Source organism: Pithys albifrons, chromosome 17 (assembly GCF_047495875.1).
Source record: "Pithys albifrons albifrons isolate INPA30051 chromosome 17, PitAlb_v1, whole genome shotgun sequence".
Lineage (NCBI taxonomy): Eukaryota > Metazoa > Chordata > Aves > Passeriformes > Thamnophilidae > Pithys > Pithys albifrons.
Window position 1 is genome coordinate 4,012,883 of NC_092474.1, and position 16,210 is coordinate 4,029,092.

General features: G+C 39.2%; 1 protein-coding gene across 1 annotated transcript in view; it reads left to right on the top strand.

The window, feature by feature from the left end:
* TMEM132D (transmembrane protein 132D) overlaps positions 1 to 16,210 on the top strand; it is a 233,626-nt gene that overhangs the window by 87,700 nt on the left and 129,716 nt on the right. Inside the window, exon 3 of the mRNA XM_071571918.1 lies at positions 6,419 to 6,565. Within this exon, the coding sequence (XP_071428019.1) occupies positions 6,419 to 6,565 (147 nt within the window). The remainder of the gene's footprint in view (positions 1 to 6,418; positions 6,566 to 16,210) is intronic.

Here is a 16,210-nt window from a genome sequence, read left to right on the forward strand (position 1 = left end):
ATGCCCTTTCACTAATTAAATTTTGTTATAAATCCACCTGGGCTGTGTTTTTGCAATATCTACATTTGAATGAGGGTGGAATGGTTTTTCCTCCCGAATTGTTAATTAGATGAAGAATCTGTTATGCTGTGGAAAAGCTGCATAGCAAACCCATAGATAAACAGATTGATTTAATTTTAATCTGCTTTCATGGTGATGCATAATGATAACTGGTTTCTGTCTCCCAGGGCTGAAAACCACAGACCTTAATAAGAGTTTGTGGGTATATCATACAGCTTTAAATAGCTTATGTTGTGCTAGACTGCTCTCCATAAATTATTCTAACTCCATCAGTATCTCAGGGACTCCCGATTCTCTTCTGCTGTGGATTTTCAATCAGTGAAACTATTAGTGTAATCTGAAGAAACTTCGAGGCATCTTCTCTGAAAACAACTGACAAAACTGGTTTGTACATCAAGTATTCAATGGGGAGAACAGAGCAAAAAAAGCCTTACAGAAGCCAGCTCTGCCTGTTAAATCACAGCATCCAAACCCTACCTTCTATAAGCCATGCCAAAATTAATAATGGAATTAAACCAGACATTCAGAGGGTTACTATGAATTGTCTTTACTACATGACCTATTTTTGGTGATATGTCATTCCTGTTGCTTTCAGAAAGGTGAAGTTCTGTTCAGTCAGTTCTAAAACAGTTTGTTTAAATGGGCCCTTCTCAAGTGCTTCCATTGAAAGAGTTATGAAGGGTTATTCTTCATAGGAAAATAATTTGTTTCTAATGGTCTAAATTTCTTCAGGGGTTCATGGTAGATACAGATCCAGAAAACATTTTTACACTTGGTTTTCATTCACTCACTGCAAATAAGCCTTAAGTCCAACAAAAGTGGGCTGAGTTCTGCCTGTTTGCACAATGACAGACACGTTTTATTTTTGACTGGTGTTCAAAGAGATGAATCTCTTTCAGGCTCAAATTCTGTTCTCTATTAGCTCCAGCCATAAAAAGTAATGAAACTGCAGAGGGAGGCAAAAGAAGGGTATGGCCTTAAAGTGTATAAATTTAGAATCACCCTAATGTTGTGTGTAATATTGGAAATGGAACTGCTGGAAGCACAAATTCCAGCCAGTCCTCCTTGCACTATGGAATGGTTAATTTGATCTAATCTATTGAGCCCCTCTCAAACAGGTATAGAGTTTGCCCCAGGTTTGGGTTTTTAGGGAGAATGGAAAGACAAAGGGATTGCCTGTGGATTGAATTATCTCTGTTTTTTTGCTTTCTCTAGGGAGCTTGGCTCCATGCTTCGCCCTCTTACTGTTGTTAATTCTGGTGTGCTGTCAATACTGAATTCCCATTCCAGTGCTATTCATTAGCTTACTGACTTTTCTAGCATTCACAAGCCTGCCTCTCCTATGTTGCCTTTAATTTTGGTACTCCGAAATTTAAAAGAAAACCCTGTCTTGAAGTAAAGACAGAAAATTTGTTGCTGCTTTCCATTGCTTCCTGATGTTTTAGTGCATTTTAGTATGATTCCCCCTCTGGGAGGGGAGGAGGTTCTGTGCAGGCGGTGAAACATCAGGACGGAAATGTCAGACTGAAGTGTTCTGGTATCAAAATGGTCTCATTTAAGCAATGTACAACAGAATGACCTCAGATACTGCAGAGGATGACTGCATTTAATGTTCTCAGAGCATTAACAGTGATCATTCTGTACTCACTTGCCAGCAAGAGACAGTTACCTGGGAATTCTTTGAATAGATCGGCAGCTTAGTCATTCCAAAATTGCTGCCTAGATTGTAGATCCCACCGTAGCATCTGGTCCCATGCTACCTGATTTTAAAAAGTGACATTTAATTCTGGCCTTCAGGAAAGACCCTGATGAGGTGTGTCAGCTCACAGTTGGCATCAGGAGAATGATTATTTTTGCTCTTCAACTTCCTCCAAGCTAGCATAGGAGAGCCCCAGGAAATACAGACTAGATGTTTCCATGTCTAGCAGCAGTAATTTGTTATTGGATGAAGAGGTGATGTCATTGGAAAAAGCCTTTGTGAAGAGTGACACGTGGCATAGGCATCAGCTAAAATGGACTCTGGGCAATCAGATATGTTTGGAATTTACAGGTTAGGACTATGAATCTACTTTCATGGTTTCTTGCAAGGAGAGTTCTGCTGCTGACTTAGATCAGCTTTTGTATTTTCCAGTGAGTAAAAATTGACCTGATTTCTTTGTTTCATGACATGAAAAGCTACGGTCAGGTCCATTTCTGCTCACATTTTGCTTGCCCTCAGTTTGAAATAGGCTGGTGGGGAAAAAGCCTCTCCCATCCCTCTTACTCCTGTCACTGTTGTCCAAAGGAGGTGGGACATCAGCAAAGGGAAGGCTGCCATCCCATACAGCTGAACACTGCTTTGGTCTCTCTCCATTGCTCGGTTAAGATTAGGCTCTGGGCAGGGAAAAGCACTGAAGATAAAGAGAAATAGAACCCCCTTCAAGTTATTTCTGGAATGCTTTGGAATGATACGGTGACAGGGCAAATTCAGAGCCCTCTGCAATGTCTGAGAGGTGCCTGGAAGCTCTCAAAAATGTACCCCTCTGCACACAATTTATCTGCCACCCCCAAGTCACCACTGGGAACAAGATGATACCCAGTGGTAGCACCTGTGTTAACAGCCTCCCTTTTCTTCTTAGCCCTTTGATGCTGAAAGCAGCTCGCAGGTCTCTGCCCTCAGCACTTACAGTAATAAAAATCTAACTCCGGTGTCATGGGGCTAAAGCATCTTTATTTAGAGCTGTGTAGGGGTTGGATTCCCTTTGTGTTGGGCCAGAGGGATGCGTGATATTTGTGTGCTGCGTGCAGGACGTTGTCGGGGGTGCGACGCGGAGAGGGCAGCGCTGCCCGTGGCAGGGTGGGTGGCTGTGGCCCCTCCACGCTCCTTGCCTTTGATCTCTCGCACTTCCCGAGGGCGAGATTGTGTGTGCGATCTCTCCCTCTTGCCTTTCCCCGCGGTGCTTCACACCAGACGCTTCGTGACATTGTGCCGTGGCACTTTAGCAGCACGCGTGCTGTAATGCTGTTATTTTTCACCAGCCAGCTGTTCCACTTTATACAACACTTAAGTAACAATTTCACAGCCATTACCAGCCTGCAGTAATGACATGGGCTGAAAGCTAAGCGCTAACTGGTTGTAAACTGCAAAGACTGGGACATGCTAAACCAGAGACTTTGATAAATGAGAGAGGACACTGCCTGCATTTTAATTGGAGTTGCAGCCTCCTCTATCACTAGAGTAAACATAGTGTTTAGTGGGTCAAGAGATAGGATTGGGAATCACTATCTTTATGCACTTAAGTAATGTATTTCCTTGATTTCAGTTGTGTTGTATTGATTCTGGGAGTTCCTTCTGTGTTTGTTTTTTTTCTTTCTCCCTTCCCTTGATTTGTACCCTGTCAGCATTGACTTGTTTTCAGGGATTGTGGGCTCCCAAGGGCTTTGTTTGCCGTGATTGATTTGGTGCAAGGGTTGAGCTCCTCACGAGCCTCAGGAACTGATGTGCTGCACTGTGAGCAGTGATGCAGAGGTAAATAACAACTTGTAGAAATACCTATGAAAGTGTTTAGTTGGATGGGTTCCTTGTGTGAAAAGAAACAACCCCAGACTGGCCACGACTGAAATGTTTGCAGCTTTTCTTTCCTCTTCTTGGCAAAGTCGAATCTGGCCCAAAGTGGGCACAAAATACTCAACCAACATCCCTTGCTGCAGCCCAGCCCACGGTGTTTTAACCAAACGTACAATCTGTTGTACTTAGACTGTTAACTGTGAGCAAATATATGAAAAAGCTTTGTCATACACCTTCTTTGTGTATTATTGCAGCTGGGAAATCTTAGGCTGAACTGTGGCTGAACCGAGAGGTTGTCTCATGAGCACTCTGGAGAGCAGTGAGGGGTCGAGGACCCAGTGTGCCCTGTGACAGCCAGGCAATTCAGTAAAGCAGATTTGCAAGGAAGTAATTGAGCCCTGGCTGCAGTCACAGTCTTTTCATCTCAGGTATTTTCAGTTTTATCTGTTGACAAAAAAACATCCCTTCAGTTCATATTAACCCTGTTTCGTCCAGGTCATTCTTTGGTAATTGCAAAGTGCTGCTGCCATTGTAAATTGGGTGAATAAAATTCTGCAATTGCCCAGCAGTGGAAAACACAGCATTGAGACATACTAGAGGAAAAAGCATTTCCTGGGGTCAAGGAATTGAAGCTTCTGTGCTAATTATAGAAGTATATTATTCTGATTCCTCAAAACTAGTTCTTAACCTCTAATTCTGCAGCAAACAACAATCTTGTGTTATTGTTTTCAGTAAAATTAAGGGATTGGGGCTTTTTACAGATGACTAAATTAGACCTTCTCTCTTCTAAGAAATTCTGATCCATCGACTGGCAGTTTGTCATTGGATAAAGTGAATATCAAAGATAAACTCAGTTTGTCCTACTGGTTTTTTATTGTCACCTTTTCCAATATACCTCTTCACCCTGGCATTTTCAAGGAATCCAGATAGAAAATAAGAGGATGGTATGACTTATGTTTTCTGTTTTCAAATATGAAATATGCTCAGCACACCAACATCCTGCCATCACCAACTACAGCAGCCACGTTACAGAGCTGGAAGGGTGAGTTTGTTAATCACAGCCAGCTCAGCTTGGAAACATCTCAGCCACCCAAATTTCCCTGTGAAGTAGGAAGAATTTTTCTATCATTGGTCTTAGCTGGCACCCAGCAGTTTCCCCTCTTGAGGTGGAACAGGAAGGCAGGACCAGATGCTGGTCAGAAGGAATAGCTAAAGACATATGCTGAAAAATGTTTCATCCAGATTGTGTGGCCTTTTTTTACCTCCCTCTCTGTGACATCAGGAATGTAGTTTAATTTCCACTCTTCTTTGACCATTGATCTCCTGTCCTGAGGGATGTCTGTGGTAGCAGCAGTAACGGCACCTGCTTAAAATTCATTTTGTGAAATTAGCATAGAAGACCTTGAACAAAAATTGGCAGATTTCATGTATTTATTCTTCCAGGTGTGCTAAAGAAATTACAGCCACTGCTATTGAGTTAGTAATACAAGTAATAAGATACAGCCCCTTTTGTTCAAGACAGTTGAAGGAATTCTTTGGCTTTTTATTCTGCAAACATCTGTGTGGAAGTTGTCCTTCAAACTAGTAATTTGATGCGGAGGCAGAGCTGATGCTGCTTGTTTTACTGATATTACCAATTCTGCATGGCAGCAGCTGTTTATACAAAAAAAGCCACATACCTTTTTGGATTTTTTTGCCCAGAATTGAGAACTTGCCTCAGCACTTGAATGGATTTTGTGTATGAGATTTGAAGCAAATATAATTAAACTGTCATTTCCTGACAGCTCATATACAAAACTGTTTGACCACAACAGACTTCTCATAAACATATTCAGAAACCAAAAGCTGACAACACCAGAAACTCCTAATTCAGTAAATTGGCCAGCTTTATATACCTGTGGTTTAATTCAGTACTGCCTTAAGATACGTATTTAGTTAAGGAGAGGGACAGAATTAAGGAATGCAACACTTGGTAAGAGGAATTAAAACAGATATTTAAAAGTGTATCACTCTATATGTAGTTCCTCTTCTCCAGTTCTGGTTAATAACTTCTGGTTATTATTTTTATATTAAAACCCATGAGAACTAGGAAGTCCTTCTCAGTAGGAGCCAGTCCAGTTGTCACACAGCTTTTCCTATTCTTTAACCTATCATTTATAGGCTCAACAGGCCATCAAAGAAATCACTTTAGGAAAAATAAGGATATTTATAAGTATTTTTAAGTTCAGTGCTGACAGAGCAATTAACCTGTCAGTATTAAAATGAAGAAATGTTGTGAACTCAAAATATAATGAAAATTGGAGCAAAGACACAAAATGTCATCTTTGAGTAATCCAGAGAGGGGGGGGGAGGAAAAAAAAAAGGTAATTTTCCTTGTAATATGAGACCTGGCAATGGCTCCTCACTCCAGATATGATCCCCAGCACCAACCTGAGATCTTTTACAGCAAGAATGGTACTTTCTTCTCCAATACAATAACTTGGGAGTCAAGAGAGAGCCTTAATGTGCTCAGTGGTGCCCTCAGTGGGGATAATGGCCGAGCAGGAGCTCCAGAGCATATCTACCCTGCAATTTCCTTATGACTAAAGCTGTAATTACCATTAGTTCAATCAGATTTCTGTCTTGATAGCATTTCTTCAAAATATGGAATTCTTAATTAATTCGCTCCTCTCCTTCCCTGGTCCCGCTGTCGGACTCTAATGAGTGGTGGCATTTTCTGGGGGGCAGTAATGAGAACATAATGAAGGAAAAAGGAACAGATCAAGCTGACATTTCCTATCTAATTGGTGAAACATCTTCTTGTTCTCCCAGGGCAAAGGTGAAGAAAGGTGTGAACGTTTTCAGTGTAAGAGCCAGCAGCCCCTACTTGTGGGACATCAGAGAGAGCATGGATTACACTGGGAAATATGCACCAGCTGTTATTGTTTGCCAGAGGAAATCTGCTGTCTCTGAAAACAGGTAGGTCATTTCCAGCAGGATTTCTTTTCATAACAGGTGTTTTTCCTTTTCAAAGCAGTTTGCCATGATTTTAATAAGTTTTCCTATAGTGCATGGAGAAAATGCTTTTGGAAAAGCTGTGTCTGTCTTTATTATTGCTCATTTAACCACATGTGCTCTGGACAGAATGTTTGTCAATCCTAATACTCAGATTAGAATTTAGCAGGAAATAATTGTTTTCATAAATTATTAGGAAGAACTTCCATATCTTACAATTTGGTTGTGACTAGTTTAAAAATTGAGAAAGGAGAGAACTTCCCTTCATAATCGTGGCATTAATCACTTTCTCCTTATTATAACTGAGATTCTACACAATTCCTCTGCTATAGTATCCTGATTTTTTTCTCATCTAAACCAAATATTGTCTCCTACCTGTCTGAATTTCATTGGTCAAAAAAGCAATGTGTATGTATGCCAAGGTCAGAGCTTCCTACTGTCTAGCACAATCTGTCAGACAGATTCTTTAAAATCCCAGTTCAAAGCTATTTGAAGAAAATGTGCATATTTTCACTGTCTCAAATGGGCATTGGATCAAAATCAAAGATTATTTCAGCGATGAGTTTCCCATCACACTTTATCTTGTTGGGCCCATACAGTGCATTTGCCTGATTTTCTCTTCCTCAGCAGGCAAATAAAAAGCAACCTCATGGGGGAATTGAATCTTGGCAACTTACTTGCCTTCAGTATTCATCATTCAGTGGCAAGCCTTCAAAATGACCCCTTGTACACAGAAAAAATAAATTATGATGTCACCTTTCATGCAGTGGCTGTGGATTCTGTGTACTTGCACGTGCTGAGTGTAAGCACTGCTTGATGTTTGGGGAAAGAAAGATACCTACTAGATTTTAGAAATATATTGGGTTTAGAAATATACATGTTAGATTTTACTGGAAAGAAAAACAAGTGAAATTAAGGTATGTGTGTAACTCTCCTGTAACTTCTGGTTTGACTTATTACATCTGAGTTCTTGGTTGAAATTTTGTGTTTTCTCTTTTCTGTGAACTTCTTCACTGTAAAAGAGTGCAAAATATTTGCAATGTATTATTCAGTAAGTTGTTTTTGTCATTAAATGTAATTGTATCTGGTTTGCTGTTCATATTAAGAAGCCACCTCAAGCATTACGTGGGAAAAGAGAGTGTGTTCAGTATTTTGGGGGAAACTTATTTAGATATGTTTGATGCCACCAAAAGGGCACAATGGATAACAGTTAAATATTGGGGTGTCTTACCAAATGATTTGCCTCCATAGTTCACTTAGAAATTAAACTCTGTTTGCAAGATCTTTAATTTCTCCTAAAACCCAGAGATCTCATCACACGGATGCAAAGGTGGCAATGGTAATGAACTAAAGATTCGATGCCTTTGTGTTTCTGATAGTTTGACACGGATCAGAAAATAGTGTTAATAAAGCTAACTTAGTGTGACAGGTGTAATTTCACGGGTTAAGGAGGCACTTGTGCAGGTGACAAATGGAACCAGAATGTCTGAGCGTTTCCTTGGCGAGGTTTGAAATATATCCGTCATTTTATTTGCAGAGGTTTTGGCACCCAAACTTATCGTAACAGGATTAACATATAAATATTATCACAGCCAGCAGGGTGTTTTAGAAGGAATATTAACAGCAAATATTGTGAGTCTCTATGAGAATAACTAATTAAGCCCATCTGCCAAATATGATTTGAAGCTGTCGTGCCTTGCTGAGTGTGGGCTTGTGACAGTGTTCTGGTTTAATAGTGAAGTAATTACAAAGTTCTCCTCAGTCCTTCTGAGTTCATTCTTGAGCAATAATAATTTGGTAACACTCTGAGTCCTGACCCATGAGATTATTAGATGGGTTTACTCCTTGTAGCATCTGTACAGCACTTCTGTTCTTCTCTGTGAAACATCCATCTTCCAATCCTCTGTTGTCAAGCAGGTGACCAGAAAACCAAACAGAACATGGTGTGATGGGAATGAACCAGTGGCTCAGAAATGTGACTTGGGAAACACTTAAATAATGATTGAATCAGGGAGCTGCATCCTAATATGAGCCATCCTTTACTTATTACTTTCACAAGTTGACTGATCTTTCTTTTTCTTAATTCCTCATGTAATGAGGTGAATAGAATAGAAAGGTGAGATTAAGGAGCTCTGCATTTCCAGAATATTTTCTTGAAATGGTGCTGTTTCTCACTGTACCTGAAATGCAGCATCTCTCTGTGCTAGTGGTGATTGAAAAGAAGAATAGCCAAAAGTGGAAGGTCTGAATTGCTGCCAGTTCTTCCTCTGTGTTTGCTGTTGGACTGGAAACATGCCAGGTGGGATGGGCTTGGAAAATTGTTGAGGTGGCTAAAGATAAAGATTTATTGGATTTTCCTCATTTGCAAAACATGACTGATAGTACTTTCCTCAATCCATAGCTGCTGTGGAGACATTAAGCAAGATGTTCTGATGTGATACTAATGGGTGTTATGATCCTCTTAAAATATTTTGTGTTTATATTTTTGGGTATAAATGTTGGTTATTCCATTACACTGCTGTTCTCTGTGCTTATGGCAGGAATGAGGCTGTTGGTTCAACCAAGTACAAAATAATTATAGACAAACTTGGGAAACTTAATGTCTGGATATGACCATTTGCTGCCTTATGGCCAAATGATTTTACCATGGATGAGCTTTGCTTGGCAATTTCCTTTCCCCTATGCTTATTTCTGGAAATGTAGCAAAGACAGTGTGTGTTTTGATACTTTTCCTCGTGCACTTTTGAGTTCTGTAGCACTGGAGGAGTTGCTGGTTTATGCTGCCTGAAACCAGACGCTGCTATTAGAGAAACTTATTTTCAGTTTGAACTACAAGTGATTGAATCAGTCTGTGATAATATTGACACAGTGAGAGACAATGACAGTCTTTTCTGGGCTACATCCTTCATTTGTTCCTGCCTGTCTCATTTATTCATGACACTGTATTTCAGTGCTGACTTTTCCTAATGCTTTTACAATAGAAGAATTAACTTGATATTAGTTAATAACAGGGGACAGGGAAATGTATGGCAACATTGCCTTTGATTTTCCTATACAGTATTTTTTTTTCTATTGCATTCATGCTGTTATCCTTAGTGCCCTGCACTTCTCCTTTTCAAATGTAGTGATTTAACATTTAGTTTTCATGTTTTAACAGCAGTGAGTTATTGCCTCATTCTCTTACTTGTTGCATCTGCCAGTACATTTGACAGACTCCCAAGAGTGCTGTAGTCCTGAAACACTCCTAAAGCCAACAAGAGCAACATATTTAACATAAATAACAGCCTAATAGCCACAATAATTATATTATGCCTCTTGCTGGTGTTCATCAAAATGCTTCATAAAAATAGTTTGATGTTTTAGATCACCATTTTTTTTTCATTGCTATCCATGTGCTCACCTGACTTTACTCAATTTCTACTCAATCAGAGTTAAAGATGCATGATGTAGTAAAAGTAATTCCAGTGTGTTTTGTTGCATCATGTCATGTGGGAATCACAGGAGGTTTAGTTTATCATGATGGAATAAAAGCAAGAAAAAGACTGCAGAATTTGTACACACACATATATATATATATATATTCAAGGTTGATATTTAAAAAGCTGGACAGTCAGAGTGGGTAAAGGGTTGGGTTGTGCTGTAACTTTGGGTATTTTGATGGTAAGTCAAGCAATTAATTGATTAATTATGTGAATTCTGAGCAAAAAAGATTTCTTCTGTTCATTTTTTAATGATAGTTTTATTCCTGGGGGGAACAGGAGGGAAGGGAACCACCTTTTATGTGGTTTCAAAATTGCTTTCTAAGACTAATTATTCAGGCCTAAAAAAATTTACTATTCCCTCAGCATCATTGATGCTGATGTAGTACATTAAGATATCTACTATCAAGCAGATATATTAGTTTTTGAAATATAAGAGTTTAACTCCCTTTATACTTCTGACAAATATGGGTAATGATCAGCTATAAACATGTTTATCCTGGGTAGCTTTAGAGTTTCAGACTGTGTACAGTTTGGGGTTTTCTTTTTCCTTCTTCCTTGTTATTTGAAGCCTTCAGGCTTCTCTCAGAGTTTATATGTTGTGATGATGTGAAAGTACTGAACATCTCAGAAGTCGTGCTTGCATTCTCCTCTTTGAAAGCAATTAGTCACAAACTTCTATTTCTTATTTTAAAACTTAAATGTGCCCTCTGAGAGAGAACCCTTTGAGATGTTGAAGCCAAATAAATTTGTATGAACCAAACCTCAGTGCATTATTCTTTTACATGCTGACCCACTTTTTTCACTTTTTACACAGAAAACTATTTTATTTATCAAGAAATGCAGAGTCTCCCTTGAAATCATTCTGCTCAATGCTAATACACCAGAAAAAATGTTTATGGTTATCATCTTCAATCATATCAAAAGGAAAGAGATGAAATATTAACCAACAGCTGTTAGAGAAAGGCATTATTAGCCAACTTTTTCACCTGTTTGTGACTCTGTCATTTAAGAACAAAAAGTGCAGGAAAGCAGTTTAAAGGCATGTGGATGTCCTTGTGGCATCATAGAGGTGGACTCTTCTTGTATCTCTGACAAGTACATTAAAGGAGATTATTGGTAGTGCCTGTACCATTTTATATCTCTGTGGTTATCCCTCCATTTTGAGTGCCCCTTTCCCCAATTTTTGAGTGCCCCTTTCCCCAATTTTTGAGTGCCCTTTTCCCCAATTTTTGAGTGCCCCTCCTCCAAAATTTGAGGGAAACAATCTAAGCCTAAGTAGTTTGCTGACAGAGAAAAGGCAGATAATTCAGGGATGCAGTGGGACTTCTGTCCTCTCTTCTCTTTCCCCTTGGCTGATGTGCAGGTTTTCCATGGCTGTTTCTGCCACCTCTTTTGTAGAGCAGATGCTCTTCTTTCTATATTGTGTTTAAGTAGCTAAAGGAGTATTTCCAATAGTCTGGATAAACTCATGCATATTTAGTGTCTTTTTTTTTTAATCCTGGTGTTATCCAGGGTAATAAATATAATTTTAAACTTAAGGAGGGATGATTTCCCTTAAGAACCTTCAGAATTCATCATCATTATGTTTGCTCTGGGTTTGTGGTACTTAGCACTTGTAGTTCTTAAACCTTTAGTAGCCCAGAGCCTGAAAAGAACAATTCCAGTGGGACAAAACCAGTTTGTTCCCTATTACAAAAGAGGCAGCAAGTGAGTAATCTCCTGTCTATTAAAAATCTGATATTAAATGCAAAAGTGTGTCTTGTGAAAATATTTCTAATGGTGCTGTTGATTTTTTTTCCTTGGAGGAAATCTTGTAAGAATTAATACTAATTACTCAAAGAGTTGGGAAGTGAGTGGATGACTTAAAATACCAGCTGAGGCTCAAGATACTCCTGTTGTGGTTGAAACATTGGGATTCTCATGTTTAGGGTGAAAAAGTCATTCAGTTTGTCTGCCACATCTAAGTCAATACACAAGAAAGTGTGGACCAGAAGGTTAACAGAATTATGTAATAATGTCTGGCATCCTTCTACATTGCAAAACTAATCCTAAGCAAATTCCAACTTCAAGTACAAGGCTGAAGTTCACTGGGCATTTGAGTTATTTTATGGCTTCAACTCTTAATGTACAGATTTGTCAATGCCATGAACAAGCTAGAATTGCTGTATTAACCTGTGGGTGGTTTATATGAACTGATGGTGCATGTCTGACTCACTCTAATTATTTCACCTTGGTCACCTCTGGCTTTTAACCACCTGCAGTGGGGCTTGAGAGAGGCACAGGGAGGGCAGGGGCTAAAGTGGAGGACAGTTCTGACACTACTACATGTCACCTCTTAGGGGTTATGTGTGTGCAGGGAAGGGTTACATGGCCATGCTTAGGATGAGCTCCATGGGAGTAGATAGACTCAGGAGGGAGCTGCACTGAGCTGGTCACTGAGACAATGCAGGAGGCAGTGTTGTGTTGGTTTATGACCCCCTGTAACTGCACAAACCTTAATAACTTGCTCTGGGTCATGTGGGAAGTGTGACAGAGCAGGATTTAAACAGGGAGCTTCTCATCTGTCAGGAAGTCCCTTCAGAGGAAACTTACAGCAAAGGCTTTCTTTTTTTTTTTTTTTTCTTTTTTTTTTTTTTTTTTTTTTCAGTCAGGAAAAACCTCTCCTCCCAGGATTTTATTATACAGAGTTCTCTGGAACTGGTAATGTGTCTTAGATCTCTTTTTGAGGAGTTTCTATTGGCTTCCATGCCAATAGAAGAAATCAGATGCTTTTAGGGTAACAGGATGCCTTGTCTTGCTGGATATCATTGATTCTGGCATACACACATATGAAAATCAGGAACAGCACAGGAATCTGAGGTGTGAGATTCCATGGGCAGGGCTGTCTGTGTGTTCACTGGGTATTTTGGGTTACATGAAGGGAGTGTGTAATGTGATTCATTTCTCCTCCTGCATGGTATTCTGCAGCAGCAAGCAGTGCCTCCACCTCTACCAACACACTCCAGCGTCTGCAAAAAGCTTTCCTTCCAAAATGTGGAGTATAAACTATTAGGGTTATAGAGAGCTGTTTTAATGTGCAATACACTTTCCCTTTACACCTCTGTTCAAGTCTGAATCTGTTTGAAATCCATCCCCATTATGTAAGTTTATGAATCATGTGTTCTATGTGTAATAGTCTGACACCAAATTTGAGCATAGGAATGCTCAGAAAAGATGTTACATAAGAAATTAGACAAAAGTACATTTTAGAGTGTGTGGGAGTGGGGATTCAGGCTGTATCCTCTGTGGCAAATCAGGATGCTGGGAAGGGAAGACTGGTTTGTTGCACAATTCTTTGGAAAAGCACAGGAGACATTACAGGTTTCGTTCCCGTTTGTTACTCAGGAACTTGGAGAGTTTTTCCATGTAGAAAGTGTAAATATGAGTTTGTATTAGGTGTGGTTTGAAATGTGAGTAACTGACAGCTCTGCTGATGTGAGACCAGCCTAGGCTGGTCATGGTGTGAAGTCACAGTCCACAAGGGAATGTGGCCACTTTGTACAGAGCTTGTCCACCACTGACTCTGCATTCAGGGGGGTGATAAAAAGAAGTCGTCTCTGAGGTTGAGGTCTTAGTCAGGATGGTAGTTGAGGGATTGCCTGCACTTATGTAAATGTGTTAACGTTATTCTTAGTTTCAGGGATTACCTGAAGCTGACATTCAAATGTACAAGTAGCTGACTGGATGACCACTATCTCCAGCCTTTCTTGGGGTGAATTTTCCCTGGCATTCTGCAGGAACACATGCCTGCCTTTCTCTCACCTTAGAATACTAGAAGAATACCTTCAATGTTGGCAAGATACTATCTTTTTTTAGAAGGCTTTATTTACTGGAAGCTTTCTTACATTCTGGTTTTGTGATGGATTTCAGCTGGACTCTGTGGAACAGGATAGCTACTCAATGCACACTGCCAAAAGTGAGACTATATTACTGTCATCTTCTGTTTCTTACATGGCCTTTCTAAATCAACTGTAAAACCAGTCCCAAAACATGTGGTTTTGATATTTATATAATTCTCATTTCAGCTGTAGCATAATGCACCAGTGTCTCTATGGGTGTGTTTATGGCAGCATTGGAAAGTGCACATGTGCTCTTATCCCTCTTATGTTACTGAAGATGAAAACTGTTACACCAAGAAACATCTGTGTGGCACAGGGTGGCACCACGTGGAGATAAATGGGCCAGCTTGACTGAGACAGAGAGCCACGTGCTCCTTCAGCAGTCCCTGGTCACAGGATGAGCAGAATCCTAGAAACTAGGACTATATGGAATCCAACATGGCATTTCCCTGTGAGCTCAGCAGAAGGTGAAGTGCTGGGTAGAACTTCATTTTCAGTTTATTAGACTCTTCCATTTAATCTTATACTGGAAAGAAAATAATTAGCTTGAATAATTTTCAATCCAATTAATCTATTCCTAAGTGGCAAATATTGTACCTGGAAGCAGATCGATTATGAAGTGTTTCCTCTGAGATGCATTTTCCTGTTAATTGTTGAAGCAATTAATTTTCTTGCAGACACCTGCAGATGTTTGTGTGAAGCAGTTGAGGCAAGGAAAGCAAAAGGCTTGGAAGAGAACAAAAGATGGCTATAAAAAATAAGATTACCCCAGATTTAATAAATCTAATGTATGTACAGTGTGTTATATGTGCTGTCCATGCATTATGCATCAGTCAACATCCATAATGGTGAAGATGTAGAAAGTTGCAGAAATTAGGACATCTTAGAATTAATCTTTCATGCATATTCATTAGAAAGAGTCTTACATGAACACATGGTACTTTTTCCATAGAATTACGGGCAGAGGAGAATTTGGCAGACAAGCTCTGACAAGACTCAGTGTGATGTGTTTTTCAGAGTAATGTCTCCCTCCCGCCCTAGACTTACAATTTTGAAAAAAGAGGGTAGATTTTTATAGTGAAAACAAAGTGCAGTTTTGCATTTTGGGTACAAAATCCAAAATTTATCTAAATACCCAAACTATATATCCCTTGCCAATTTTTGAGTCCTTGCTGGGAAGCATAAGAAGTTTCATAATGTTCTTCTATTTTTTTTAAATGTTTATTTCAAATTCTAAACATCTTTTGATATGAACAGACAATGCTCTTCTCCTAAACTCTATTGCATATGAGTAAATGGCTAAAATTTAACTTAGTTTTCCCAAAAGTTATAAAGTAGCTACAGCTCTGACAGAAAAATTTGTATCTGAGTAACTTTATTTTTGCAAGGTTGTCAGCTACTGAATAGAGGATGCTGCAACAAATGATTCTGAATGGTCTTGATTATTTTGGTAGCTATCAAACCCCCAGATGTTACATTGCCATATTCTCACCAATATCTCTCTTTTATGTAAGAGATACACATACACATTCAGTACATGCATATTGTCAGCATTGCAATTGTTTTTAAGTTCTGATAGATTAACTCAAGTTTGATTTTATGCATATTCAGTACCAAGAACTCTGGAAGAGAGGAGGGTTGTTGGGTGTTTTCTACATTTGTTTTACATATTTTAGTGAGATAAACCTCTGACTTAGTCCTTAAAAGTCTCAAAGAGAGTTCCAACGTCTTGATGAAAAATTACTCTTTATTCCAAAATCAAGACTTTGTTCTCGTAAACGACATGAAAATAAATCTTGTTTGCAGTGGTTCTCAGCACAAATGATCAAGGATTCAGCAGTCTCGAGTGCACAGGGATAAATGACACTTTCAGAATTGCAGCCTTATGATCAAACCTTTGAGATGGTGGGAATAAGCAGTTGTTTTGTAAAAGCAGCATTTTAGGTTTCTAGTTTTGGCACTCTCATCATGCTTATGTAACTCTCTAGGAAAATATCTCTTGTTCAGTGGTTTAGGGGATTAATCTTGTTTATGAAAAGAAATGTTTCTTCTGCTTCTTGGATAAACCACAAATAAAGATTTTACTCTACAGTTGTAATCATGACGTGTAAACACACTGAGAAAGTCCTAATGAACTGCTAATGTTAATCCAGGTGCTTCCATCAGAAACACAGAAATGGCAGAATTTAATTAGAGTGAAATGCACAATTATCAGACAGGTGGAAACAACTCTTGGGAGAATTACTTAC